This window comes from Sinohyriopsis cumingii, chromosome 14 (assembly GCF_028554795.1).
Source record: "Sinohyriopsis cumingii isolate HCF-2022 chromosome 14, ASM2855479v2, whole genome shotgun sequence".
Classification (NCBI taxonomy): domain Eukaryota; kingdom Metazoa; phylum Mollusca; class Bivalvia; order Unionida; family Unionidae; genus Sinohyriopsis; species Sinohyriopsis cumingii.
Window position 1 is genome coordinate 59,189,257 of NC_142974.1, and position 27,766 is coordinate 59,217,022.

The 27,766-nt window shown below is 40.8% G+C and overlaps 1 protein-coding gene across 1 annotated transcript in view; it reads left to right on the forward strand.

Annotated features, from left to right (window-relative positions):
* Positions 1-2,527: 2,527 nt before the first annotated feature.
* Positions 2,528-27,766, forward strand: part of LOC149783937 (solute carrier family 25 member 32-like) — a 32,780-nt gene continuing 7,541 nt past the window's right edge. Inside the window, exons 1-5 of the mRNA XM_089932073.1 lie at positions 2,528-2,750; positions 3,647-4,004; positions 23,447-23,603; positions 24,395-24,483; positions 27,296-27,462. Coding sequence (XP_089788199.1) covers positions 3,842-4,004; positions 23,447-23,603; positions 24,395-24,483; positions 27,296-27,462 — 576 coding nt within the window. The 5' untranslated portion in view covers positions 2,528-2,750; positions 3,647-3,841. The remainder of the gene's footprint in view (positions 2,751-3,646; positions 4,005-23,446; positions 23,604-24,394; positions 24,484-27,295; positions 27,463-27,766) is intronic.

A 27,766-nucleotide genomic window follows, 5' to 3' on the forward strand; every position in this document is an offset into this window, starting at 1 on the left:
CTAGCACTACACCTCTTACACTAGCACTACACTTCTTACACTAGTACTACACCTCTTACACTAGCACTACACCTCTTACACTAGCACTACACTTCTTACACTAGTACTACACCTCTTACACTAGCACTACACCTCTTACACTAGCACTACACTTCTTACACTAGTACTACACCTCTTACACTAGCACTACACCTCTTACACTAGCACTACACTTCTTACACTAGTACTACACCTCTTACACTAGCACTACACCTCTTACACTAGCACTACACTTCTTACACTAGTACTACACCTCTTACACAAACTACACTTCTTACACTAGTACTACACCTTTTACACTAGCACTACACCTCTTACACTAGTACTACACCCGTTACACAAGCACTACACCTCTTACAGTAGCAGTACACCTCGTACACTAGTACTACACCTCTTACACTAGCATGTTATGGTGGCAGGAAAATATCAATACTGTTAGGTTCGGACTTATGAAAATAAATTTTCAAACAAAGAAGTTCAATCAAAGTATAGAGAGAATATAAATGAAATTATAACAGTTTCATAAAATGATTTTACCCGATGAACTTTTAGCAATACGACAACGGTTTTAATATTAAGATCAAGAAGAAAAGAGAGAGTTTTAAATTAGTATTATTAGTATTATTAGTATTATTGTTGTTGTTGTTGTTATTATTATTGTTATTTTTATTATTATTATTATTATTATTATCTCACTCAATCCACAAGTTCAAGCAGTAAATTTGAACACGATTGAAAATAGGAGTAAGAAAGTAAATTTTGCTGTTGATGACGCTCTAATACGCCATATTTTATATTTGCATGTGAGTATATTTCCTATACAATTAGCTATTCTTTTATTATTTGTTCAGAATTTCAGCAAATCAGTAGAACTGCTTCAATCATTTTAAACTGAATTTTAACAAAAGAAAGTAATGCATGTGTGTCACAATTTTCAAGGTCTGTCGATGGATAGATAGATAGAAACATAGATACATATATAGACTGTGCGTTGACGAAACCTGGGCACTTAGAAATTCTCTAAATATATTAATTCCCGTCCGTTTACAGACTTTTGAGTTTAATTAGCACCGTGTTGGTAAACTCTGCACTGGGGTCACGGAAAATACCACATAAATGAGGCAAAAATAGCTATCAAAACATTTTAGCTGTCATCTCCAGAATGTGTTGTTATGAATGTGCATTGGAGATTAAGGTATCTAAAAGTAATGGAATATAAACACATTCATTTCACTCTTAATGTACTAGTTACTTTTCATCGTGACGGACAGCCCTAGAAACGGATCAATAAATCATAGAATTAATGAATAAAACGTTATCATTAAATATACCTTAATGTTCTCATATTCCGCTTGTTCATAAGTGATTACACAACTACAGCTATTCCTCGTAACAGACAAGAAATTCTGAGAAAGTACGTCACAGTTTAATAAGTTAAAATAATTTAATCTTGTTATTGTATGCATTTTAACATACTATCCATTCGAAATATTTCACACTTGAATGATTATTATTTCGTAGGTTGTGGTGAAATACCAGTCTGTATATGGGACAATGGATTATTAATAAATATTACATACTTTCAGTACGGACGCCCATACGGGTATTACAATAATAACATACACGTTTGTCTCAATAACCACCAGAAAGAACTGTAAAGGAGACGTGCAGTGCTCGGTTTTCTTTTAGCTCTCAAAATTTTGCGGCAATATCTGAGAATGTTTGTATCAGTCACACGGCGCCATCATTTTTGTGATGTTCTACATAGAGGAAATAGAAGTCCCTCATATTTTCTTTCATTACCACATCATATTTAGACTTGCTCCGATATTATCTTCAACCGATACATAAATTAAACAAACCATAATACATGTTCCATTTAAGTGCTTTCACAATGATTGGCAGCTGAAACAAAAGTTTAATTATATGCCAATATTTTGTCATATCTAAGTTTTCTATGTCTGGTGCAGTAGCGGAACGGTTCCTGATGATGCCCACATAATGCACGCATGTAGAAAAAAAAAAAAAAAACACTGGCACAGAAGGGGGTAGGGGATGAGAATGAGGGGAATAGTTATGTTATGTTAGGCTTAAAATATGTCGGGCGGTAAGACCCCAAATATAAATACAAGGGACGCTCGTTTTAGAGTATGTTACTGTAATACCAGCAAACAATCACATATGTGAATTAAGTTGAAACTCGTGGTCCAGAGTACAGATGCTATCGTATTTGTATGGCGGGGAGAAGCGAATGGAGTTTGCGCTTCGGAAATGACCATGGTGGTTTTAGAAGAACTAAAATATAAACAATGACACACAAACAACAGCAACAAAAAAAACAAACAACTAACAAAGGATAGCATTGACCAGCTCAAAAATTACTTTGTGAATGTAAGCTTTCGGGTAATTTACCTTAACGTGTACTTCCTCCTTCAATACAGAGAGATGAGCTGTTTTTTCCTTGAAAACGTACTGTATATATTTCTGGTAACATGATTCAATGTTATTTGGACTTGCGCTGATTGCTCTATAACGTTAACTTTTCTGTATACTCTTTCATTTCAGTGTTCTTGACGGAATACTGCTATTAAAAGCCATACTGATATTAAGTCTTTCTTGACAAACTGGACACCTTTTATACGCAGTGGATTGAAGAAATATTATCTGTCACGCGTAAATTATACGTGATTATTGTTTTATATAACGTAAAGGTAAGTGGATAATCCTTTAAAGATTGTAAAGGTTAGTGGAAATTTTATTTGATATTTTAAAGGTTTCTGAATAATTATGACATATTGCACGTCAGTATTATCTCATAATGTAGAACATCGGTTTTGCACGGAATATAACTTTTGCATTTATGTTTAAAAGTACGTTCGTATCAACGTTGTTTTAAAATTTTAAGATTTTACTTTTTCACTTACACTGAGATACAAAGGTATCACCCAAATAAGGATTCATTTGTTTTTTATTTATTTATTTGCTTTTTTACTTGCCATTATAATGAACAAAAGTTAAAATCACTGTTTGTGTGTAAATTGCCATTATCTGTTTTCTTCTCCCCCTATTTTATTTGACTAAAATGCAATGGGACGCATGTCTCACCTTCTGATTCATAAAGCAACCAAACCATGCCTGTAGAAAACCAAAATAATTTTGAAATATGTTCTGCATGACTTCTGAATAAAATTCTCATGCGATAAGTATAGTGGAGTATTTCTGTTCGAAACTACAGGTGCCAACAACATGATCTCATGTAGCAACTGTGTGATCATCATCAACTTTGCTTACCCAATAAATATTTAGTTTCATTTTCTCTTTGGCATTAACGCACTTTGTTGATCTTCACACAAGTAAATGACAGAACAACCTTTGAAAAAGTTATCGGAGGTATTTTGAGAAATAAAGTTATTAATTCTCTTGCAACTTAGTAATGCATGTGATTTGTTTTCAGTGTATTCTTTAAAAGTTCCCAAATTCTATTAGAATGATATGTGAGAAGTTTTATCTAGGAAGAAGTATAAAAAAATACATTAGGTCACTTTTTAAATTGAACCTCATTAAATGGCCCAAGCTACGTATCCAAACAGTCAATTTTCTATTTAAGCACTGCTGACGTCACCTACGATCAGCTGTGGGATCCCATAATGAAAGGCAAACAGTGCTGTTCCAAAGAAACATGTCAGCGTCCTTCCACCACAAGCACATTCAGCCACCAGGATTAAGCCTGAGCTTTAAGAACCACTGAATGTTCTAATATACCTAATTCATCCGTTTGATATCGATATTAAGTTCCGTGAAAATGGATTCAAGAGAGGTGAAAGGGGCCCCTTCTTCGGCCGCAGTGGGGCGAAAAACATTATTCCACAACATGAAATTGGAAACTTTAGCGGCTGGTTCTAGTGGTGGAGTGGTAGCTACATTTGCCTTACATCCTTTAGATTTGGTCAGAATTAGACTTCAAGGTAAAAGTCTTTGTTGTAAACCATAGGGACCAAAATAAGCCCATAATATAGCTAACCTATTGGGATCTCCTACCATTGTTTAAATTTTGAGTAAGCGCTCCTGAAGTGCAGGAAGGCTGACATTTGTAAAATAGTGACGTGAGTAGTGAATGGGGCCACCCTAGGGACAATGGGACTTAGCATTAAAAACACCCCTGGGCCACTCTAGGGACAATGGAAATTTAACATGGAGAAAAACGCTGGGCCACTCTAGGGACAATGGGAATTTAACATAGAGTTTGGGCTTGTCTAGGGACAAGGGGAATTGAACATGGGAATAGAGTTTGGGTTTGTCTAGGGACAAGGGGAATTGAATATGGGATTTTTTTTTTAAAAGTTTTTTTAAATTTAAATTTAAATTTAAATTTAAAAAAGGGTAGGCAATGGAAAGGCTATCTCTTTTCGAGAAATATGGCTGGCCCTGAAAAGGGCCTTTGGGTTTTCTTCTTCTTCTGCTTCTAATTTCTTCTTTTTCTCCACCAACTTCTTATTTTATCTCCAACACTCTTTCTCTTCTTTTCTTTCTTTTTTTCTCCTCCTCTTCTTTCTTCTTCTCTTCCTCCTCTTCTTTCTTCCTCTTTTCATTTTCTTCTTCTTTTTCAATTTTTTCATTCCAAGCTCTCATCCTTATCCTTTCCTCTTCATCCTCCTTCTCCTCCTTTATCTCTTTCATTACACCACTTATCTTGTCCTTTACCTTTCTCAAGTTATTAATTTCCATCTTTACACGATGGGGACTATAGGAATAGTGGTCTTCAACGAGTCTTATTAACATCTGCTCCATCATTCCTAAATTGTCTAAAACGTCTTGCAATGTTTGCATCTTGTCCATTTGGTTCGAAGCCATCTTCTTTGTAGAATGGTTTGAACGACGAATACTGTGGGTTCTTATAGTGAAAGCGCGGACGTGATGGAAAACATCCCCCTTAAAACATAAAATTGATCTTACCTAGATCATGACCAAAGAAACAGCAACGCGCGGACGAGAAGGAAAACATCCCCCTACTTTTCTCATTTCATATAATAAAACCAAAAATATACTCTCCACATACGCTAAGAAACAATAAACAAAATCCATAATCTACTATCCACACAATCGTACGTGATCGGTTACAAAACCCAAACTATACTCTCCACATACGCTAAGAAACAATAAACAAAATCCATAATCTACTATCCACACAATCGTACGTGAGCGGTTACAAAACCCAAACTATACTCTCCACATACGCTAAGAAACAATAAACAAAATCCATAATCTACTATCCACACAATCGTACGTGATCGGTTACAAAACCCAAACTATACTCTCCACATACGCTAAGAAACAATAAACAAAATCCATAATCTACTATCCACACAATCGTACGTGAGCAGTTACAAACACAAACACACAAACACATACCCTCGCACTATGAAAAAAGAGTTAGTGTTTATAATCACACTACTCTACCTACACACACACACACACACACACACACACACACACACACACACACACACACATTGGCAAATCGATAGTTATTTCTTTTCTAGAGTATTGGGTAGCCCTTAAAAGGGCTGTTTTTTTTTTTTTGAACTCCAGATGCACCTATCTAATGGTTGCACCTTCCTGGCCTGGCGCCACACACGCATCTTCTTCCCCAGTCTCCTTTCACCTTTCTTCTGGGGAGCGCAGAGGGAGGATGATTCGTTTCAACACCCCAATCCTATGTCTCGGGAATATTGTACGACATCCTCTCTTCTAGTTTCTTTTCCTCCTCTTACCTCTGTCTTCTCTCCTCCTATTCGTTCTTCATTCTTTCCTCTTCTACTATAGCCTCCGCGGCCAGTTCATTTAACAGGCGCCTGACATATTCCAGATGTATCTGGAGTTCAAGAAGTTTGCTTATTCTGCTGTTCATTCTTGTGTTGATCAATCAACAAGGGTAGCTAGATTGCCCAGCGAGTTTCAATTTATAGTGAAAGCGCGGACGTGAAGGAAAACATCCCCTAAAAACATAAAATTGATCTTACCTAGATCATGACCAAAAAACAACAACGCGCGGACCTAAAAGAAACACTCACTCACTTTTTTATGCTACCCATCACTATTTTAAAATTTTTTATAAATCACTTCAATAGACTATCCACATACGCAAAGCAATCCAATCTAACCCCAAATTTACACCTCAAACACCAAATAAAGACATCATTTTAATCTACTATCCATACCAACTTACTTAACCACTTACAAACACATACCCTCACATTTTTTTAAAAAAGAGTTAGTGTTTATTTTCACACTACTCTACCTACACACATTGGCAAATGGATTGTTATTTCTTTTCTAGAGTATTGGGTAGCCCTGAAAAGGGCTGGGGCTTTTTTTGTTTGCTATGGCATTCTTTTTTAGTTTCTAAGAATGCGATGTCCTCTGAGGATAGACTTTCTGGCGATAGGTCTGCTTCTTCGAAAAGAGAAGAAGAACTCTTCGGTGTCGATACGACAATCGACAAAGCCTCTGTCAGCTTCAGGTTGCTGCTGCTGTTGTTGTTGTTGCTGCTGTTGCTGCTGTCTCTGAAGTCTGTACTTCTCTGTCCATTCTTCTTTTTCCCTGTTCATTTCTTCTCTGAAGAGCTCTTCTATCAGGTCTTCAGTGATTTTTAACATTCTCACATTCTCTATTTCTTCTGGCTTCGGTATCAGACTGTGTCTGACCCTATGCAAATTCACGTAGGCTTCGTTGAGCTTAGCTAGTTTGGAGCACATCTTCGTAGGAGGATGAGTCGACAATGGATGCTTAGACTGGAAACAACCCCGGTTCTTAAAGTCAAAGCGCGGACGTGAAGGAAAACATCCCCCACACGGTTTTTGAGTCGCAACGTTTAGTGAGTGTCATGAGAGGGATAGTAAGAAATGAAAGAGCATCAATCCAATATTCTTATAGCTAAACAAAAGACAAAGGCATCTTTTTCAAAACACAAAATTTTTTATTCAAAAATCACTTAACACTAAACAACAACTCTAACATTTTTAACAATAATCCAACAATATAACATCAAACAATTTTTTCAAAACACAACATTTTTTATTCAAAAATCACTTAACACTAAACAACAACAACTCGAACATTTTTTAACAATAATCCGACACTAAAAGTTTCTCCACTAGGTAAAGAGGGATAACAGTCTTCCATGGTTTCTAGTAATCTAGGATGACTTCTCTCAAACTGTTGATTTCTATGGTATTATCGAATTCTGCATACAGGATGACGTTCACCGTTTCATCAGGGTCTCGGTCTTTAAACTGAATTTCCACACGAATCTGGCCGGATTTTATAGGGTGGAAATGTCCCTCGTCGCTGCCTTGGTCTGGAGTGAAATCGAAAGCCCACAAAGCGTAGCCTCCTGCATAATCCTCGTACGTAATACCGTGACTGGTATTGGTTCCTAACTGTCCGGTGGCTTCGTACAGGGACAAGTACGATCTCAAGTAATTCTTCTTGGTAAAGTCAGGTTCGAAAGGTCGGGTACACAAGGTCTTGCCATCGCGACTGACTTCGATTTTGGACACGCCAAAGTGTTGAAAGTAGAAAGGATTTTTTTCGGCAGCTCCGTTGAAGGCTGTATTCTCGACGATACCAACGATCAAACGTTTGGGTAACTGTCCTTGGAACAGATGATCTTCGATCATGGATCGCTGTCCCTTGGGAATGGTGAAGGTTTTCACTTCCACGCGTCGTATGGGATACTTGGCAGTCGTTCTGCTCAACGTCTGACTGATGTCGTTTCCCACTTTAGGTAACACTTCCACACGGCGTACGTAGAGTCTGGCTTCTAGGATTTTGGTTTTGTAACCGTCACTATCAGCCATAAAATGGAAAGCGGCACTGCTACGATTCAGTCTCAGGCGGACATCCACCCCGTTCAGCAAAAACTTTTCTTGCAACCACATGTCCAAATGCAAACGATCCATCAGTTCTAAACTTGTGTCGACTCCCGTGATTCTCTTTCTTCGTTCTAGAAATACATCATTGTTGTCTTTCTTTTCATCAGTTTCCAATATTTCAAACTTGGTAGGTTCGTCAGCTTCCCATACCACACAGGCATTGAGATGAGTGTTCTTGGCATCTATTCCGTACGTCAAGAGATTTTCCAGGTAGGCACGATAAGGGTAAGTATCCATGCTGCTACTGGCCAGTTTGTTATTCAAGTACAAGTCCACTCCACTGAACAAGGAATGCATGAAATTGTTGACGGGAGCTACTGCTTCATCGTCTATAGCACCTCCAGTCTTATCTAGAATTTTGACTTTCAGGTACAAGTAACTGCTATTGAGATCGATGTAATCTTCGGGCTGTCCTTTGATTTCAAACTCGATGGGAGCGGAATCGGTCAGTGAGGAGACGGGGTGAAATTCCACCCACTGGGATTCTTGCATCGTCATCATCGTGGGGAGCATGGCAAACAGATCCAGTTCCGTCTTGGAACAAGCGCAAGATTCTCGGTGCATCATTTTTTTGTCTCTTTTCTCAATAATCGAAAACGTCTAAGTCTCGAACGGTTCTTCTTTTCTTGGCCTTTATAGCTTGAAGTCTGGTGAAAGGGTGTTTTCTTCGTCGTCTCTTTCTGCCTTGTCCTTGCGAATGCCTGACTCGGTAGCGTGCAGGGCATTTATAGGTGTTTCTCGTTGGCCTAAAATGTCTTTGCCCGTTTGCAGCAAGACATTTTTGCCTGCCCTCATGAAGGCTTCTTTAGGGTTTTGTTTGTCGATGATGACATTTTGGAGAAATTCTTTGCCTTGCGTCAGTGCGGCATCTTTCAAGGCGTGCAATCCGCGTGTCACCATCGGTTTCAACACCGGGGCCACCGAACGAAAGGCCGATTTTAACATATCTCCTAAGCCGTGTCCTCGCTGTCGAGCAACCCCTCGGTACACTGGATACATGACTTAAGAGTCGTGAGAGAACCCTTTTCGAAAATGGAGTTTCACCGTGACTTTTCCTTTGTTGAATGGAATATTTTGTTCCAAATCTCCTTTTATAGCAATGTTGACCGTGTCCAAATACGACTTGCTGACCGGCAAATAGTGAGGATGGACAAATTCGCGGTGGACGTGATAAGTGTTTCCACCTTCCTCGTCAGCGTTCGTGGCAGAATCTACTTTGAAAGGAATGACACGCAGTAACGGTACGGAGGTGTGTCCCACCACGTTGTACTCCACCACATCGGAATACACGAACATCAAATTCAGTCCTTGGTTCAGTTCTACCGGGGCACGAAATAACTTGCTAAAAGACTCGTTGTCGTAAACGATGGGTAATTCGTTTTTCTTGATCATGGTCTTTCTCATGTTCATGTCTCCGCCCAACATGTCAAACAATTCAGGACAAAATAAAATGGACAGGATTTTACTTCATTCAAATTTCATCAAGAAGCGACGAGCTGCTTTGTGGTACTCCATGGTGACATTTTTGTTGACATGCTCCAAAGCTTTCAGAAACACGACATTAAACCTGGAGGTTATGGTGCTGACCAAATGTTGACCACTAAAATAATAGCCTGGGGAAATGAACAAGTGATAGGTGGTGTACTTTTGTGTACGGGTTTTCTCGTCATATTTGACATTGCTATCCATCCACTGTTGCATTTGCTCGTCATGAACTTCCACATCAAAAAAATTTTGATTGGGAAGGACATTGAGGACTTGGGTCGGGTGAATCATTTCTACTAAAGCCACTTCCAATGGGCTTCCTGATCTAACTGGATGGCCTGAGGTAATTTGGCCGTGTAACAGCACAACGTGTTCTTGGGAAACACCTCCATGGAACTGTCACTGGGTAAAGTTAAGTAAAATTGGTTTTGGTGACTCATAATTCCAGAGTTCTGTGGCTGTCCGAGGGGTTAGTGGACGTCAGAGGCGTGTCTCCGTCTAAAATGGGGTTCTGGTTGTGATTGAAGTGGTGACTGGCACTGGCACTGGACACAAGGTTCCCGGGGTTCCCGTTCCATGTGAATTTCAGGGAGGGATTAGGAAGCAGGTAACCGATGCAACTGCTCAGTAAAATGGTCCACAAATGTTTGTCTCCTTGTTGCAAACTCAAATTGGTAATGGCTGCCCCGATGACACAATACACCACGAAGATTTGGCAGAAAAAGACGATTTGCGTTTTAGGCACACGTTCTCCACACCACACCAACAAGGGTTGTTTTTGTAAATCTTGCACAGAAGAACTAGGTGAAGGAGGAGTGGTCGACGTAGCTGCGTCTGCTGCGTGAAAGGGCATGATGGTCACTTCTTTTTATAGTCGATGACTTGCGAAGCGTCGATCCAAGAATCAAAACTGGGTGGATATCCTTTCCAACGTACTTTGACTTCTTTGACACGTCGTTTGCCCACTTTACGGGTTCTGCGTTCGAGAATGCTTTCGATGTCGTACACGTCGTCTTCTTTTTTGGTGACACGTTGTAACTCGGGCAAATAAAACGTTCCTTTGAGCACTTCTCCGTTCATGTCTTCCAATTTATAGACGGCAGGATGACGGTCATGCACTCGTCCAGTGACGCGAAACAATTCGGTCGTCCAGTTAGGTAAGTAACCTTTGTCGAAAGTGCGTTTGGTTTTGCCAATGCGCACCCAATCTCCTACGGCCAACTCTCCACTTTTCTCGGGGACAGCCCTCGTCGGGGACGTACCAAACAGACGCTCAAACACCAACACTTCGTTGTCGGGAGTCACGTCTTGCGGGGCACGTCCGATGCTTCGATGGTAAGATTGGTTGTACGCTTGCACCAGGTGCGGTAAGATGTCGATGTACTTCAGAGTGTGGTGATGCGTAAAATATTTCCACATGCGTTCTTTCAAAGTGCGTTGAAAACGTTCCACGATGCTGGCTTTGGTTTCGGGATTCTCGGTGGTAAAAAAATGAATGTCACGTTTCTTTAATTCTTTTTGGAAAGCTTGGTTCAGAAATTCGGTACCTTTGTCCGTTTGCCATCGAAGAGGGTGACGACCGCTTTGTTTCAACACTCGTTGCAGGGCTCGCACTAACTCGCTGCTCGATTTGGAAGTCAAGGGTACGACCCAGGCAAATTTGGAAAAGACGTCGATGACACAAAACAAATATTTGTAGCCACGATTGTAGCTGACCAAATGAGAGACATCGGCTAAACCGGCTTGCCATTGATGATCGATGCCTTCCACTCGGGTGCGACTTCTGGCAAACTTGCGTCGAATGGGTTTGTGTAAAGTGTAGGTAGCTTGTTCTTGTAACCATCGTTGCACTTGAGGTAAACGGAGACTTTTCAGTCGCGTTTTGGCAGCACGATACAATTTTTGAACTCCTGCGTAACCTGCAGGATGGGAGGGATCGTAGTAAATGCTGGCTAAGACTTTTTCCATTTTTATTTTTTGTGTTAATAAGACACCCACTCTTGGAGGATGCTACTCTTTTTCTCTTGGGGTACTTTCTTGGATTGCAATGCTTTGCGTGTGCGGCCGGCAATAGGTGTTGAAGAGGAGGAGGATGTCTGAGCGGGGGATATCGGTTCTTGTTTCACTTCTGTCTTCACTTCTGTCTTCACTTTCTTTTTCTCTTGTGATGAAGAAGGGGTGGCCATCATCTTTTTAATCCATCCAATTCTGGAGGTAGGTGGTGTTGTTAACTTGCGTACTTTTTCTGGTGGAGTTTGAAACCCTTCTTCTTCTTCTTCTTCTTTTTCTGTCTTGGTCACGGGTAGTGGTGGTACTGGTACTGGTACTGGTGGTGCTGATGGTGCTGGACTTTTCATCAAGGTCTTAAAATCTTTCAGAGTGGGTAGAGCTGTTTCGTCTAAAGCTTTCTGGTGAAAGAGTTGCAGTCGTTGCAAGGGTTGACCGTACTTTTGCGATTTTTCTGTTTCGGACAAATCTTGGCGATCCATCAAGGACTGCAATTCGTGTTGTAACTAGGACATCTCGCTCAAATTGGGATTGGGAGGTAAATGCGGGGTGTGTTGTTCTTGCCACCGATGGTATTCCATCCATCGTTTGTAAGGAACTAAAGCTAGTTTTCGTCCTTCCATGGGGTTGTCAGGGGTCGATTCTGAGATCTTGGGACTTCCGAGGGCCTTTTTATCCTGCTCCCACCAGTCCTCCCAACATGGTTCCCAAGACTCCTTTCAGTATGGGACCTAACAAGAGAGGCAAAATGCCTCCACGTTGGACCAACATCTTCTTTTTTTGACGAATGTGAATTTTCTTTCGAACCATTTGGCGAAGAACGTGACGATGCTTGCTTCAGCATTGTTTCTGGTGTTTGGATAAAGGGATCGTGCCTTTCAAAACGTTCAAACAACATTCGCACACGGTATCGATGACCTCTTTGGAGGCTGTTTGAATGAGTTTTTTTCGTAGGGGTGGAGAAGCTTTGGACAGGACAGATAACATGTCCCCATGTTTGGCTAAACGTGGTGGCAGTCCTTTCCTTTTCTTTCCTTGGGGTTTTCTGGAGGGTGACATCTTTGAGTCTTCAGGAGCACCAAAAAAACACTGATACCCTACTTGGTCACAGGCCCTTTTTATACTGGAACGCGTCGCCACTGGTTGTCTTTACGTCGTATCAGTTTGAGGACAGGCATGACACGTCGTGCAGGGGTACGCAACGGACTAAATCGAGCCAGTTCTTGCTTGGACAAATCCAGTAAACTTTGTAACATGCCCGATCTTTCATGGACTTTGATTTTGGGAGAAGGTACTTTGTGAGCAGCAGCCACTGCCACTAAATTGGAGGGTCCTGCCACTGGGGAAGTTCTTTTGGGGGTCATTAACGGAGAAGTTCTTGGTGTGATCAACGTCTCCAAGTACTCTTCAGTTCCTGGTGTCATCAACGGAGAAGTGGATAAACGTGAGGATGCCGGAGACGCAGTCACTGCCGTGGCAGATCGTGGTTTGCGAGTGTAAGGTTGCGTCCTGGCCGAAGTGCCTCTCTTGCGACCAGTTTTCTGTGGACTTTTCTTTTTCTGGGGACTTTTTCTCTGTTTATTTTTCTGGGGGCTTCTTTTCTTTTTCCGGGGTGGTGGTGTCTGGTCAGAGGAGGGTCCTGCCACTGGAGAAGTTCTCCTTGGGGACCTGGTCTTTTTCTTCTTGGGGCTTCGTTGGACTTTTGTCTTGGGTATAACTTTGGGGGCATTAGGATCCCATCTTAAGAGTGAGCAAATGATGACCCCTCCTAGAGTACCGCTCCCTCCAGGTTTCAAAATGATTTGTTTTTTGGTTTGAGTGTCGATGCGGGGATCGGCCAGTTGGACCAAAGCGACTTTGTTTCGATCGAAAAAGCGTTTGGTTTGATGAGGAATCTGAATGATTCCTTGGAGTAATTGACGTGCCGTCACCGTGAACCATCGTAAGACTTCTTTGAGACTAGCTTCTAAGACACGAGCTCGTGTTTGTGGATCTTCTTCTCGACTGATGCCATACAAGGCACGAATCAATTTGACGGGAAGATGCGACTGAAGGGACGTCATGTTCACACTGTGTGAGACAGACGAAAAAGGGTCTGAGGTTTTTATAGATTTTTTTATGGGGAGTGAAATGAAGTCGAGGACGGAGACGTGTACAGGACAGGCCCTCCGTCTTGGCACCAGTGGTGAAACAAGTGGGTACGAAATCGCAAATCCTCGGGAGTCGTAGGTTTCAAATCGACGAGTAAATAGGCGTGTGGCGTTTGAGTGGCATCGTCGTACGCCTGAGTCAGCCAAGGCGTTCCTAACTGTTTGGCTAAGACTTGCACTTGCGATTTATCTCGAGGGCTTTTAAACAAGACCACGTAATGCGCATTGAGACTGATGGTGCGATGGGCTTTACTTTGCTGAAACAAATTTTGGGTGATGTAAACGACACTGGCATTACGGTGATGCCCTTTGCGCGTGAACCACAGTTTAATTTCTTCTTCGTCTTCTCCTAACATGTCGTCGAAAATGACCAAATGGGTTTGACGGGAGTCAGAGACGATGCCGTCGTCTTCTTTAGGAATGCCTTCCACAAACACGATGGAATCGCCTTGACTTTCTCGCAAGAGGTTGTACGCCGATTGCCACTCTTTGTAACACCACACGATCCGTTGAGGTGGCCGATCGATCAAATGATGTTTATGTTCAATCAAACGTTTGACGAATTCGGTTTTGCCTGAACCGCTAGGTCCAGCAATGAGCATGTTAAAGGGATGGCGAAGATACAAAGCCTCCCAACTGGCACGATCTAAGTGTTCGTCGATGACTTTGACAGTAGAGGAAGAGGGAGCAGAGACAGCAGAGGTAGCCATGGTGTGAGAAATGTCACTTGTGACACGAAAAACAAACAAGACAAGAGTTTATATACTTTTTCAGAACACGTTTATTGAATGTTTTTTTTTCAAACATGAATACGAAAGACAAAAATGCATAAAAGCCAAAGGCTTAAGTACAAGAATAAAAGGCACATGATAACCATGAACGTGGAATAAAAACAAGTGTCAGTACAACAACCACATGTTTTGGGTAAAGTTCTAACCAGTTCTATAGTAGAGGGTAAGGTCACACAAGTGTCCTCCCGAAAGGGTCTTTCAGGCCTGTCCACGACAGTCCTGTCCTGGGTGACGGGTTCTTCTGGCACCGTCACTAACACGGGTTGAAAAGTAACTTTTTTCCTTGAATAACTCTCGTGCATACTGGGCTACCTCTTGTGTCCAAGCCTCAAAACCCTGGTCTCGGTGATGTCCAACATTTGACTCCTAACCAATCTGGTTTCTTCTTCGTCAACGACATGGTAAGTTACTTCAATGAACAATGAACTATCGATCTTGCCTAGGGTTCCTTTTTATATACAGACCAATACCGACGTGACCGTACGGCAACGTAAAGTGATTGGGAAGTCGCACTCGCTTCTGGTATACAATTTGATAGACTTTTTCCAAGGGTCGACTGACGATGTGGTGAGTGGGTAAACGTACAATCTTGTTCGGTTGATAGGTGGTCACTTTAAAGTTTCCATCCTCTCCCGATTGCAAGGCTTCTTTCAATACCCCAAAGTTGACCACTCGACTGGTACGATAATTCAGAGTCAGTCCTTTCACTTTGCACGTCGTGTGCACTTCTCCTTGTTTGTCCCGGTATTCGTAGCCGTAATTTTTGGGACCGCCACTGACGAAACTTAGAATCTTGTCGTCGGGATGCTCGTCTGTCCAGGCTCCTAAACGGTCTCCTTCGATGTCAGGGTGCTGTTGACTCGGGTGATGGATGTAAATGCAACTGTCCGTGTCAAAGTACAGGACGCGTTCTTCTAACAGTTCTAAAGCTTCGTACAATTTTAAGCGAGCATGAGCTGTCACGTAAGCCGCAATGATGACATTTCCAAAAGGGTCGTCTTGTACAAAGTCCAGATCTTCTTCGTAATTGACCAAGATCAAATCCTCTCGAACGACGTCCACGTGTTTCATGTATTTGGTTTTGTCGTGAATCATCTGGAAGTAGCGGGAAGGTTCTGTCAAATATTCCGTCTTGGGTAAACACGGTCGTTGTGCCATTTTACCCCACAAGCAATTTAACATCACTTTGGCAAACGATCGCCTGCCTTCGTTTTTTTCGATGTGGTCTAAAGAGATGCCTTCCTGTTCGTAGTATTTCTCTTTGAATTTTATTTGGTCTTCGGGAGTGTGACACCAGGAAGGATAGCCGCTGGCTTCTTGTTTCAGTTTCAAAAAGGCATCCACGTAGTCGGCGAAAATGCCTTTCTGAGTAGGGTCACCCTTGTGGTATTGTTGTGTCTTGGGAAAGTGGCAAATTTCGTACACTTCTAACAGTTGGTATCCCATGTCCAGAGCTTTGAACAATTCTACGCTGACCCAGGTTCCCGTCAAGGCACGTTCTTCCTGGGTGTGCTGACAAGGTTAGTCTTGGTTGCACGTTTCGGCACAAGTACGGCACAATGGAAACATCAGTTTGCCTTGACAATGGTGAGGTAAGACGGGATGGTATAGGTTCGTGGGAGGCAAAACTTTACACTTGATCAAGCCTTCGTATTGTCGAATGTTTTTCAGGTCGATGTGTTCCGTTAACAATTGCCGGTGCCCTACAGGAAAGCGACAATATTTGCACACGTAGGGATACAGCGAACACACGTCCAAGTATTTGATTTCTTCTCCTTTCTCTTCGTCGGCTTGGTACATCAAACAGGTGGCATTGGTCCTTCCTCCGTACAAACTATCCCTCGGGTTCAGCGGGTCCATGAACTGGTAACTTTCCACGAGGCGTTTAAACTCGGGATCGGTTTTCATACGGTGATCGTTCTCGTGTTCCCACATTTCCACCACTTGGTATCCTTCCTGTTCTAACTTTAGGCGCCGCTGACAAGTGTCCTGGTACAAGTCTTCCATGGTTCGTTGCAAAAACTGATTTTTAGTGCCACGGTCAGGGTAACAGACGGGACATCCGTGAAATAAGCAACCGTTAAACTCGTACACGATCTTGGGGTTTTCTAAGTCCCAGCCATCGACCGAATACGTTCCGATGGTCTTTTCGCCCCCTCCGTTGCGGGCATGCTGAATCCACTTGTCTTCCTTGTCGCACAAGTAATGTAACCAACGTAGGGCTTTGACCGAGTATTGACGTTTGACAAAGTGGGTCGTTTGAGGACTGATGACAGCCACAGTGTTTTCAGGCATGAATCGTTGTCGATACACTAAGGAACACGCTTTGGCAATGGTGCAAGCTTCTTTCAAAGGATCGACCCCTCCGTGTTCCATGAACAGTTCTCGAAATTTTCCACAGCAACGCCGTAAAATGTCCACGTCGGAACGACAATACTTTAGCATTTCTTCCTGAAAGTCGAAAGGGTCCGAGGCGTGAGCTTGGTACCAAGCGTAGAAAGCTTCTCGTTGTTCGGTACGCATGTTGTCGGGGTCGTAATAGTGAGCCTCAGGTAAATGCGGTAGAACGGCATGTTGATTGGCTTCCGTATTGAAAAAGTGAGGAAAGTACCCTTTAGCCATTTCTGTCATTCCAAACGTTTTAGGCATTCGACTCAAAGGCATGGCCAAGTAACTCATCGAATCTTTAAACTGCACTTGTCCCACTTGCATGAAAATGATTTTGGCTCCGTTCAAAGTCACTTTAGGACGCTCGGTGCCTTGTTCCGTATAGTATCTGAGAAGAAACTGTCCATCGTATCCGGAGAAATTGTGAGCCATCACTGTGGCATGACGATGACAATCTACGTAACGTTCGATGTCCTCTTGGCTCCACGTCTTGTTGATGGGATCTAAGACCCATTGGGCAAAATCGGCTAACGTGTTCGGTCCTCGAAAGATCTTTTCACGCCCTCCAGGAATCTTGCTGCAGTGAGGGCAATGACTGAAGATAGTTTCTTGAATGCACTTCTCGCACGCTCGATGAGCCACGCAGAAATTAGGAATGTGAATGCCGGTCTCTTGCATGCATTCGAAATCGAAAAAGATGAAATTGCTTTTCTTCTTGTGATCGTCCTCTTTCTCTGGTGGGGGTTGGTATTTTTGCACGTAGCATTGGTGTTCCAAGTCGACGATGTGGTGACAAATGTGACATTTTTTCTTTCCTCGACATACGTGTGCCTTGGTACTGTTGGTACGTATGCCTTGTCTACACGTAGGGCACAATCTCAGGAGTTGACAAGCACATTTCTTCTGTGAACCTTGTGTTTTCAAATGTTGTTGGTAACAGGTAGGGCTGACAAACGTGCGCAGACAAGTCGAACAAGGCACTGGTTCTTCGCTCAGACAGGGTGGAGAGGCCAAACATCCTGGGCATTTCCATCCACAATGCTTGTGTTGCTCTCGATTATTATAACCATAGTCACATTTCTCACAGTAATATCTGTATCCCAGGAATCCGGTGATAGTGGTAATGGTATCGAAATGGTCATCGTGATGATATACATGAATGTATTTTCCGTCCTTAAAGTCTTGGCCTCGAAACAACAGAGGTCCGCGCATTTCTTGAGGGTGCACTTTCAAGGTGTAGCGTGGAGCTAGGGCATCTTGCAATTTTTGCATCTCAGGAATGCCACAGGGTGTGTCTTTGGACAGGCCAGCTTGTTGCAACAGGAGTTCTGCTTCGTTTCGTTGTTTGGTTCGGTTCGATTTTCGAATGTTCTCCCAGGTTCTTTTCCATTCTACCGTGTCGTTCTTGTTGGCATAGGTTCGTCCCACCACGATGGCACGGGCTAAGCACATCTGGTCTTGAGGGTTGTTAATTCGGACGAGACTTGTTTTGGTGTTGCGAAGGTCGTCCACCAATAACATCTTTTTGCATCCAGTCCCTTGAGGAAGAGAGACGTGAGCCATTTTCAGTGTGGCTTTACCATCGGTGATGTCAAACTGGTCATTAGACTGTTGTACGTGTTGAATCTTGTCCATGACTTTGGAAGGGGTTAGTTCTGCGGGTCTGCTAAACTCGATCCAAACAGAGGATTTCAAACCGTCGTGATCTATGGATAGTGTCAAGCGATCGTCTTCTTTGGGTTGACATTGTCGCTTGAGTGAGGTGAGCAAAGAATCCCACATCTCGGTGATAAACCCTTCTGCTTTCTCCAAGGGTACGTCGGCCTTGAAATCTTTAAACTTCACCGTGTAGGTGTAAGCCGTGGTTCTAAATTTTCTAGAGGAGCGCTTTTCCGTCTCTCGAATGCAATAGTACTTTTCAGGGTTGACTAAGGGTGGTGAACTTGGTTTAAAGGGTTCGGATTCTGGTTCACTCATGTCCTCTTCAAAATCACTGGCATGAATTTGTGCCAAGATTTCAGCCCTGGTACGAGGCGATAGATCACGTTTCTGCCTCTTACTTTCTTCTTCTTCTTCTTTCTTCTCGAATGAATAGGATCGTTTCATCTTGAGTGCAAAACGTCAAATGGCTCAAGTTTAAACACCATAGACTAATTCATAGTCATGGCAAACCAACGTATATAAAAAGGGTTGTGTCTTGTCCTTTCACTATTCATTTCACTCTCAAGCCGAGCACAACGATGGAAGAGACTAAGCAAATCGAACGTTTCGTCAGAGCTTTGCGAGGGGTCATTAGAAAATTCTCTTCAGACCAGCCTACGGACTACTCTCCTTCCTTTCGAGATAAAAGTCAGGATACTTGCTATATCTGTCAGAAGAAAGGGCATTGGTCTTCAGAGTGTCCAGACCGTCAAAAAAGAAAAAAAACAGGGGCTAAAAAAGACAAAAGTCAAGATACCTGTTATTATTGTAAAGAAAAAGGACATTGGTCTCCAGATTGCCCCAAAAAGAAACAAGAGGAGTCAGAAGAAAAGAAGGATTCTTCAGAAGAAGAGAGGGATTCTTCGGAAGAAGAGAGGGATTCTTCGAAAGAAGAGAGGGATTCTTCAGAGGAAGAAGAGGAAGAAAGAAGACAATTCTATTTAAAAGAGGCAAAGAAACAGGAGAAGGAAAGAAGAAGGGAAGAAAATGAGGAAAAAACGGTGAAGAAATTCAAAAAACAGAGAGACTAAATAATGAGAAAGAAGAAGTGTACGAACTTTTTAAAGTGTTCTGTGGTGAATTGTGAATTGGATTGTAAAAAATGGATAAAAGAATACATGAATGATATAAGGTAAGTGTCTTTGAGTTTTGATTTCAAAATAAGAAGCTACACTCACGCACTCATACACAGACACGTACTATAAGGGTAAAATGGGTGGGGTTTATTTTTGAGTTATTGGCAAATTGAACTTGTATTTCTTTTCGAGAAATGTGGGTGGCCCTGAAAAGGGCCTTTTTTCTTTATGGTGTAGGAGTGAGTTTAACCAATCAACTTTAACTGCCTTAAGCCCTTGCCACGGCCAAGGCCTACTTCTGATGATTGGGTTGAAATCACTAAGGGTGGTACGACAGGCTTAGTCACAGGGTTGGCGTGTTTAGCTCGGGAAGGTCGTATTCTTTCGGTCGTGATAAAGAAGTCTGATACATTTGTTTCAGACTTCTTAACTCCGCTAAAATGTCCAACAGTACCGTAGCCGTTTGATTTTCACCCTCTTGTTTCTTTGCTGCTACTTCTTCTTGCTGTTGTTGCTGTTGTTTTTTTCTTACCTCTTCTTGTTGCTGTTGCTGTTGCTGTAGGAGAAAAGCTTGTTCCGCTTCCTTTTGTCGTTGCATAAATTTCTCCAATTCTTCTTTCTGTCTCTGTCTAAAATTCTCCACTTGCGGTAATGACGAAGGTTCCGGAACAAATTCTTGCGAGGTAAGAAAATCCACAAAATCCCAATGTACCTCTTCTGAAAGTAAGTCCGGGTTCCCTTGGGCGGTCTCCCCTGCTGGTGCACCCCAATGGATCGTTTTCTGAATTTCCGTCATGTTGAATCACTGTCGCATAGATTGACTGCACACAAGCGCTAGCGAATCTATATAGACCAACTGACGTCACAGACTAATCTCTTCGGATTGGATGCGGGCTGACTGAATTTTGTAACGCGTGTTTGGATTGGTGAATGAACTCAATCCGTTTCAATCCTACCTCTACCTATAAATAAGCGCAGTTCAGTGCATTGATTCACTTGTTCTCGTCGCTTCAAGATGTGGACCGATGTGCAATCTTCTACGCTTGTGTCTTCCATGATGTTCCGGACGGACATACCCATGTATGTCCGATCCAAGTGGACCGTTGTCCACAGGACAAACACCAGTCTGTGGATACGTAGGATCTACGTAGAAAGACAAGGATGCCTCAAAAGAGTCCTGATTTACGGTCCTACAGTGAAACGCAGCCTAAGGACGAGAAGAAGACCAATGCGGTGCCCTTTATGTTAATGGATGCATTAACATAAACCCAAAGGCCCTTTTCAGGGCCAGCCATATTTCTCGAAAAGAGATAGCCTTTCCATTGCCTACCCTTTTTTAAATTTAAATTTAAATTTAAATTTAAAAAAACTTTTTTTAAAAAAAAAAAATCCCATATTCAATTCCCCTTGTCCCTAGACAAACCCAAACTCTATTCCCATGTTCAATTCCCCTTGTCCCTAGACAAGCCCAAACTCTATGTTAAATTCCCATTGTCCCCAGAGTGGCCCAGCGTTTTTCTCCATGTTAAATTTCCATGGTCCCTAGAGTGGCCCAGAGGTGTTTTTAATGCTAAGTCCCATTGTCCCTAGGGTGGCCCCATTCACTACTGACGTGGTTTCTGTGAACAATGACCCGAGATACGCCTTGCACTCCCTTGTCTTCTTTCAAATCGATATGCCAGTGAGCAGAGTAATGGCTACAAAATGTTTCGATTTATGGTATGCGTAATTGTTTAAGATTGAGAGATTAAACGAGATGGCGTTTGGCGTATTTGTTTAAGATTGTCACATGAAACGAGATGGCGTTTGCCTTGGTATTTTAGATCAGATAAACACGATGGGTTATTTAATACCGAGTTAAATGGTGCAAAATGCATTTCTCAAAGACACATGGCAGTTGCCGGACTCGGACTAAAATGATCGTGGGAATCAAACCCACACCCTTCCGGCATGATACAGTTGAGACATACATGAAACGGTGGGGAATTATTCTTAGCGAGCATTCTTCCTTAAGCATTATTGGTTCCTTCAACTGGACCCTTTGCGTGATTTTGTGAGTTCGCAACTGTATTAGGATCTAGTAAACTATTTCAATAACAACCGAGTCGCACTTCCGGTCCTTTTGAGAGTCCATAATATTACCAATGGCCATTTTTGCACTGATTGCAAACATTGTGGTCCATTTTCCATTATGCAAGGCGTCGATATGAATCTACCACCAGATCACTGGATTTCAGTGAAAGAGAGACTGTGGTTGGGCTGGGGGTTCCCAGATAACTGTTCTGGGAATAAAGATTTGGGATTTAATCAGCCCTGCACAGTTTAGCGAATACAATCTTTGACTTACTGAAAGGAAGACAGAGACTATACTAGTTATTGGCCTCTGGCATCGGTCTTTAGGAGCGTACCAGCCATGTACAATCCATCACTGATTTGACTAACCATAGTGGCACTTTAGTAAACTACATCTCTTCATATCCCTTATTGTTTTTTTTCAGGATATCCTCATCGAGGATTTGCACAAACTTTAATAAACACAACAAGATGAAGGCTTACCTTGACATTACATTGCATGGTTTTATGTTTGATTCAGTATCAAAAACCACATACAATTTAGACTTGTGTCCAGGGTGGAAAGGCTGAAAATCATGGTGTAAAAAATAGATCATGAATATGCGTAATACGGGCACGTGATACCTTAATGTTTTGTCTTAGGTGCGTGTTTCAGGTATTCGACGACTGAGGGTGAGCATTTTGATTTTCCACGTTAATGTCGGTTGTGATACATGATTATTTACTGAATATGTGATGTGTTGGGAGTGGGTCGTGCCACAGCGTTACCGAATGAAAGTGTGCGTTGCAATGCCCACCCACCCACCCCATCTCTCTCTCTCTCTCTCTCTCTCTCTCTCTCTCTCTCTCTCTCTCTCTCTCATATTTTAGTTAGATACATTCAGCGATCATAAACGCTTCGGCAAAGTACGACAGACTCTCTTTATTGCATTTAGTTAAGTTTCCTAGGCGCCGATTTCAGTATCATCCGAATGTACGGGGAAAGGAACAAAATTACCAGGGAAAAGAAAGGAAAGGAAACATTTTACATTTGTATATAGGAAAATAGTCGTATGGAAACATAGTCAAAAGAAATATATATATATATATATATATATATATATATATATATATATATATATATATATATATATATATATATAGCCATTTTTACCAAGTACTGCACCAACACACTTTAAAAGCAGCGAAGCCTATTCATTGATATGAGGCAACATTTGATTGACCAGTCTACAAATACCTGATCTCATCAGACGAAGACCTTCATTGCACAGTCCAGCGTATATACCTATATGCCTAAAGTATGTCTCTATGTGCCAGTGCATCATTATGATAGTCTGGTAGGGGTGCGGGAACGTCTTTCTTATAAATGTAAAACTACAGTCTTGTTTTGTTGTGTTATTGGATTGGAGGTGGGGTTGTGAGGTCGTCTTTTCATGATTGTGCATGAATTCTACTCAAGATGACTGTCCTTGATGCAAGTCAGCAATAAGGAATCAAAATAGTTTTCATGTTTCCTAATAATTATTTTTTAAATGTCAATTTATTTTTTGAAACTCAGCTACAGTTATTATATTCAGAAATAAAGATTTATATTGTACGGAAGTAATATAAAATAATGGTTGATTTTCTTGAATGTATCAAAGAATTTCAACAGCAATTCGCTTAAACCAAGAAGACAAAAATAAATTAACATTGAACTGAGGACTATTTCAGAATACTTTTGGATTTTATCCTTTTCTTCCTTTGCTTTAGGGCAGATCTTTGATAGATTATATAATTAAACCGTGCTACTTTATTTTCAGTTAATGAGGGTGCTGGATTAGCATTACGGCCACAATACAATGGGACGGTGGATGCATTGCGTTCAATATACAGAAGCAATGGCATTGCTGGATTATATCAGGGTGTTGTACCAAATGTGCTGTGCACTGGAATTTCCTGGGGACTCTTTTTCTTTCTGTAAGTGTACTTCATTAATGTCAGCATATGACCAGGAATTTACAGATCCGTAAACAAATTTAGATTCTCCTATTTTAGAACTTTGGGGAGAAGGAATTCAGTACGAAACGACTGAACGGTAAATTCATCATTGTTATATATATATATATATATATATATATATATATATATATATATATATATATATATATATATATATATATATATATATATATATATATGTGTGTGTGTGTGTGTGTGTGTGTGTGTGTGTGTGTGTGTGTGTTTCCTCCTTTCGTCTTTCTGTTTACAAGAGAAGATTTCACTCAAAATTTACACACAACTTTTAAATACTAGAACAGCAGCGTAATGGCTAGCAAATACGCACATGGAATGCAGCTTGACACACATATGCATGGATAATGTTCAGCAAATCCACACTTAGGGACCAGCCATGCATGCATATATATATATATATATATATATATATATATATATATATATATATATATATATATATATATATATATATGGGTAATATGAAAAACATCCATCCTAAGGAATCAGCTATGCATGAATATACATGGGTAATGAAAAGAAAATAGACACTAAGGAAGTAGCTTTACACACATGAAACAAGACAATAAATATTCACCACTGAGAGCTTGAATACGACCAAGCACGTGAGAAAAGAATGTGAGCATGCAGTTATAATTTCTTACTAATTATTTGCAATGCAAAGTTGTTTGTTTTAAAAAGAAGCTGGAAACAAATGCATTGTAAACTAGATTTCCTTATACTGTCTTTTCCAGCTTCAATAATATAAAGACGTGGATGCAGGGTGGAGATGCTAAACAAGCCCTGGGACCAGGGAAAGAATTTCTTGCTTCATATGAAGCTGGTAAGTCAATCTGTCAGTGCATCTCTCTATAAATCGATATTCCATGCGAGCTGCATTGTGTCTATACAAGTTCTGATTAAGGTGTCCGCCATATTAGTGATAGATTACAGTGTTCTTACTTTTGGATATTGTGGGCGAGACGGAATTACAGCAGCTGAGCTGGACTACAATATCAATGAGCACAAACGCAATTAATTTGTTGGCTTTATACGCACATTTATATTTTTTAAAAAATACTATATACTTAATTTAAATTACTGTTCACAAAATTAAAGTGAATGCAAATATAAAATGTTGTTCTGATTGTTTTCAAGACTAAATCACATACAAATGCATAGTATGACGGGACATAATTGTACACACCGTTGAGCCATGATAAAGCTGCTTTGACGTCATGTTATGTAGCAACAAACTTTGAGTCCTATCTGCACATAACAACGCTCAGGAAACTCTTGATGACATGCACTCAGTGGATCATCACACGCGTTTTATTTATATAGTCACGCACCCGTTAAATATTATTAATAATAAGATATTATCTACAAATAAACTTCAGTATATCTCCAGTGTATGTCTTGATCACGTGTACCTGCTATTTTTGGTAAAGAATGTCACGTCATGTAATACTCATTTACTACTCAGCTAAATCTATTTATGTTATCCACTTAACAAGAAATTTGTATTGGTTACAATACAACAAATTTGTGTTTGACTAAAAAGGGATAGGTTTAGGTTTGAATTTAACTTTATTGTTATAAATCACTTAGGTTACGCTGACTCAATGCCAAATAATTTTGGGAACCTGATAATTACACAAGACATTGTCTCTGAAAAATGTTTTTATTTGTGGCCAGATCTAAAAGCAATCCATGTCTATCTCCAGGTGGAACCGAAGACATATTCGTAAATCTTAAATATCGAATGGTAAAAAACCAGTCCAAAAATAAGGACTGGTTTCGTTTTATGCGTATATTAATCCGACTTCAATAATTGGTTAATTGGGGTTATTTACCGTGAATTTGAATGGTTCTGTTCCTATCGTCTTAGAGGGGAGGACAATTGGGAACAAGGTGCTTCTTGTAAAGTTTGCATTAATATGGACTTCCACTTGACACTGAAATATCTCTCGTTTTCATTTGTTATTGCTTGCGTTTAGCTTGTTTATACACAATCGTATAATTTAGCCAGCATAAGTATTGAATTTATTGCATTAGTGGGCTAAGCAGAGTACAACTTTATGCTAAAGCTATGACCAACATTTCACACTTCATTCGCTTGTATAAATCTCTGCAGTTAGCTCAGTTTCTCCGACTAAGCTTTGCAGTCACATCTACATTATCGATATGGCAGCAACATGTAGTCATGTTTTCTATGGTGTCTATCTCGACATCAAAAGTAAGAGTTTGTCTACTTTTTTCAAAAATATTACCGTTAAAGGCTTAATTATTTTGAGGTGCATGTGTTACGATCCATTAAGCCTCCTGGGTTGGAAATGGCTGCTGGAGTTTGCTGAGAACACTGCAATCTTGCAAAAGTACAGCCATTCGTGTATGTTATCTCGTTAATATTTAGCTGAGTCAGAACAAGATCCTACATGTGTTCCATTTGCATCACGTTACTGAGGGGGGGGGGGTATGAAACTTCATAGCTGACAGTTACCAATATAGATGAAGGGATCCAAACCCTCTTACGGTACTATATAAACGTGATGAAGAAACAGAGTCGTCGATATGTGATTATTATGATACATTTCATCCTAGTGAAATTTACCCAAATATTAATTTTAAACCGCTCAGCAAGATTATTATAATGCATATGGTGATTTGTGTATTTAAATGCTTCTGAATGCCAGAAACAGAGAGGTTAGAAAAATATTTGCTTATTTACATGTGGGAAATTGTGTGTGTGTGTGTGTGTGTGTGTGTGTGTGTGTGTGTGTGTGTTGATTGTCACACATTCAGAGTCACTGATGGCAGACACGCAACCAGAAAGTGGTGAGTAGAGGCGGCTAGAAAATCAAAGGATGCAGTTCAGCCACTACGCTGTATCCCAACGCAGGACACATTACACGCAATGCCTCGGCACGATATAATTATACCATGTCGACGTTCAATTCAAAAACCAACCAACCAAATAGATAAATCGTCTCACCTGCATTTAACATCAGGACTTTACAAATATATTAACCTATCAAGTTTGCAAATTACTTGCCTGCAGGCAAATCAAATTATTTAAAAGATAGAATTTTGAAAGATATGAAAATGAGTCGTGTTCAGTTTATAATGCGTTATGATCTGCATGTCCGATATCCTACTATCTCGCTAGATTACACATATCAGCACCTTTGTTTATATGTACTGCATTATTCTATTACATAAATGGCAGCAGTTTCATTCGCCTATCGACCCTTCATTTCACACCATAGATTCTGAAACTCTGCCATTTCAATCTTGTAGTAAATGACAAGATCAGTCTACCGTTTTCTCGCGCAGACGTTAATACTTTCTTTACAATGCGTTTTGACAAAGAGAACTTCATATTGCAATACATCGGTTACAATATAATCTTAATATGCATACAAATCAAGGATTAGTGGACTTTCAAGGATTGTCTTAGCCTCAGGCAGTTATAAACTCTCCGATTCTATATAATTTATATTTTTAAAGTTGGAAGGAGGCATGGACCGTAGCGATACTTGTAAGGGGTACATATTTGCACTCCAAACAATGTATTTGTTTCATTTTTTAAATTATCCTTAAAAAATTTAAAGCGACCTTTATGCAATTATTAATAGATATTTCTTATGTTTTAGGTCTTCTGACACTTATCCTTATGAATCCTCTCTCAGTTGCTAAGTCACGAATTTGTCTTGAATACAAACAATCCGCCGGAGCGACGTCAAATGGTGTATGCTACAAGGGAACAGCAAATGTTTTGTGCAACATTTATAGGATTAACGGAGTACGAGGCCTTTATAAGGTTTGTGTTTTGTCTTTGCTGCTACAACCATTCCATTAGGAAAATTTCTTTCTGAAAATACAGCATATCTTCACAATAATGTTATTCATCGTAACACAGCTGTGGTATCAAGCCAGTGTGGTTCTGGATGACATCTTCTTTAGCAGTAGTAACATTGTATGCGGTGGTTCTTCCCGGGGTTTTCCCCCACCATTAATACTGGCCGCCATACATAGCCTATCGTGTACTGAAAAATGGCGTTAAACCCCACAACAACAACAACAACATTGTATGCATTATGTATTTCATTATAACGCGATCTCTA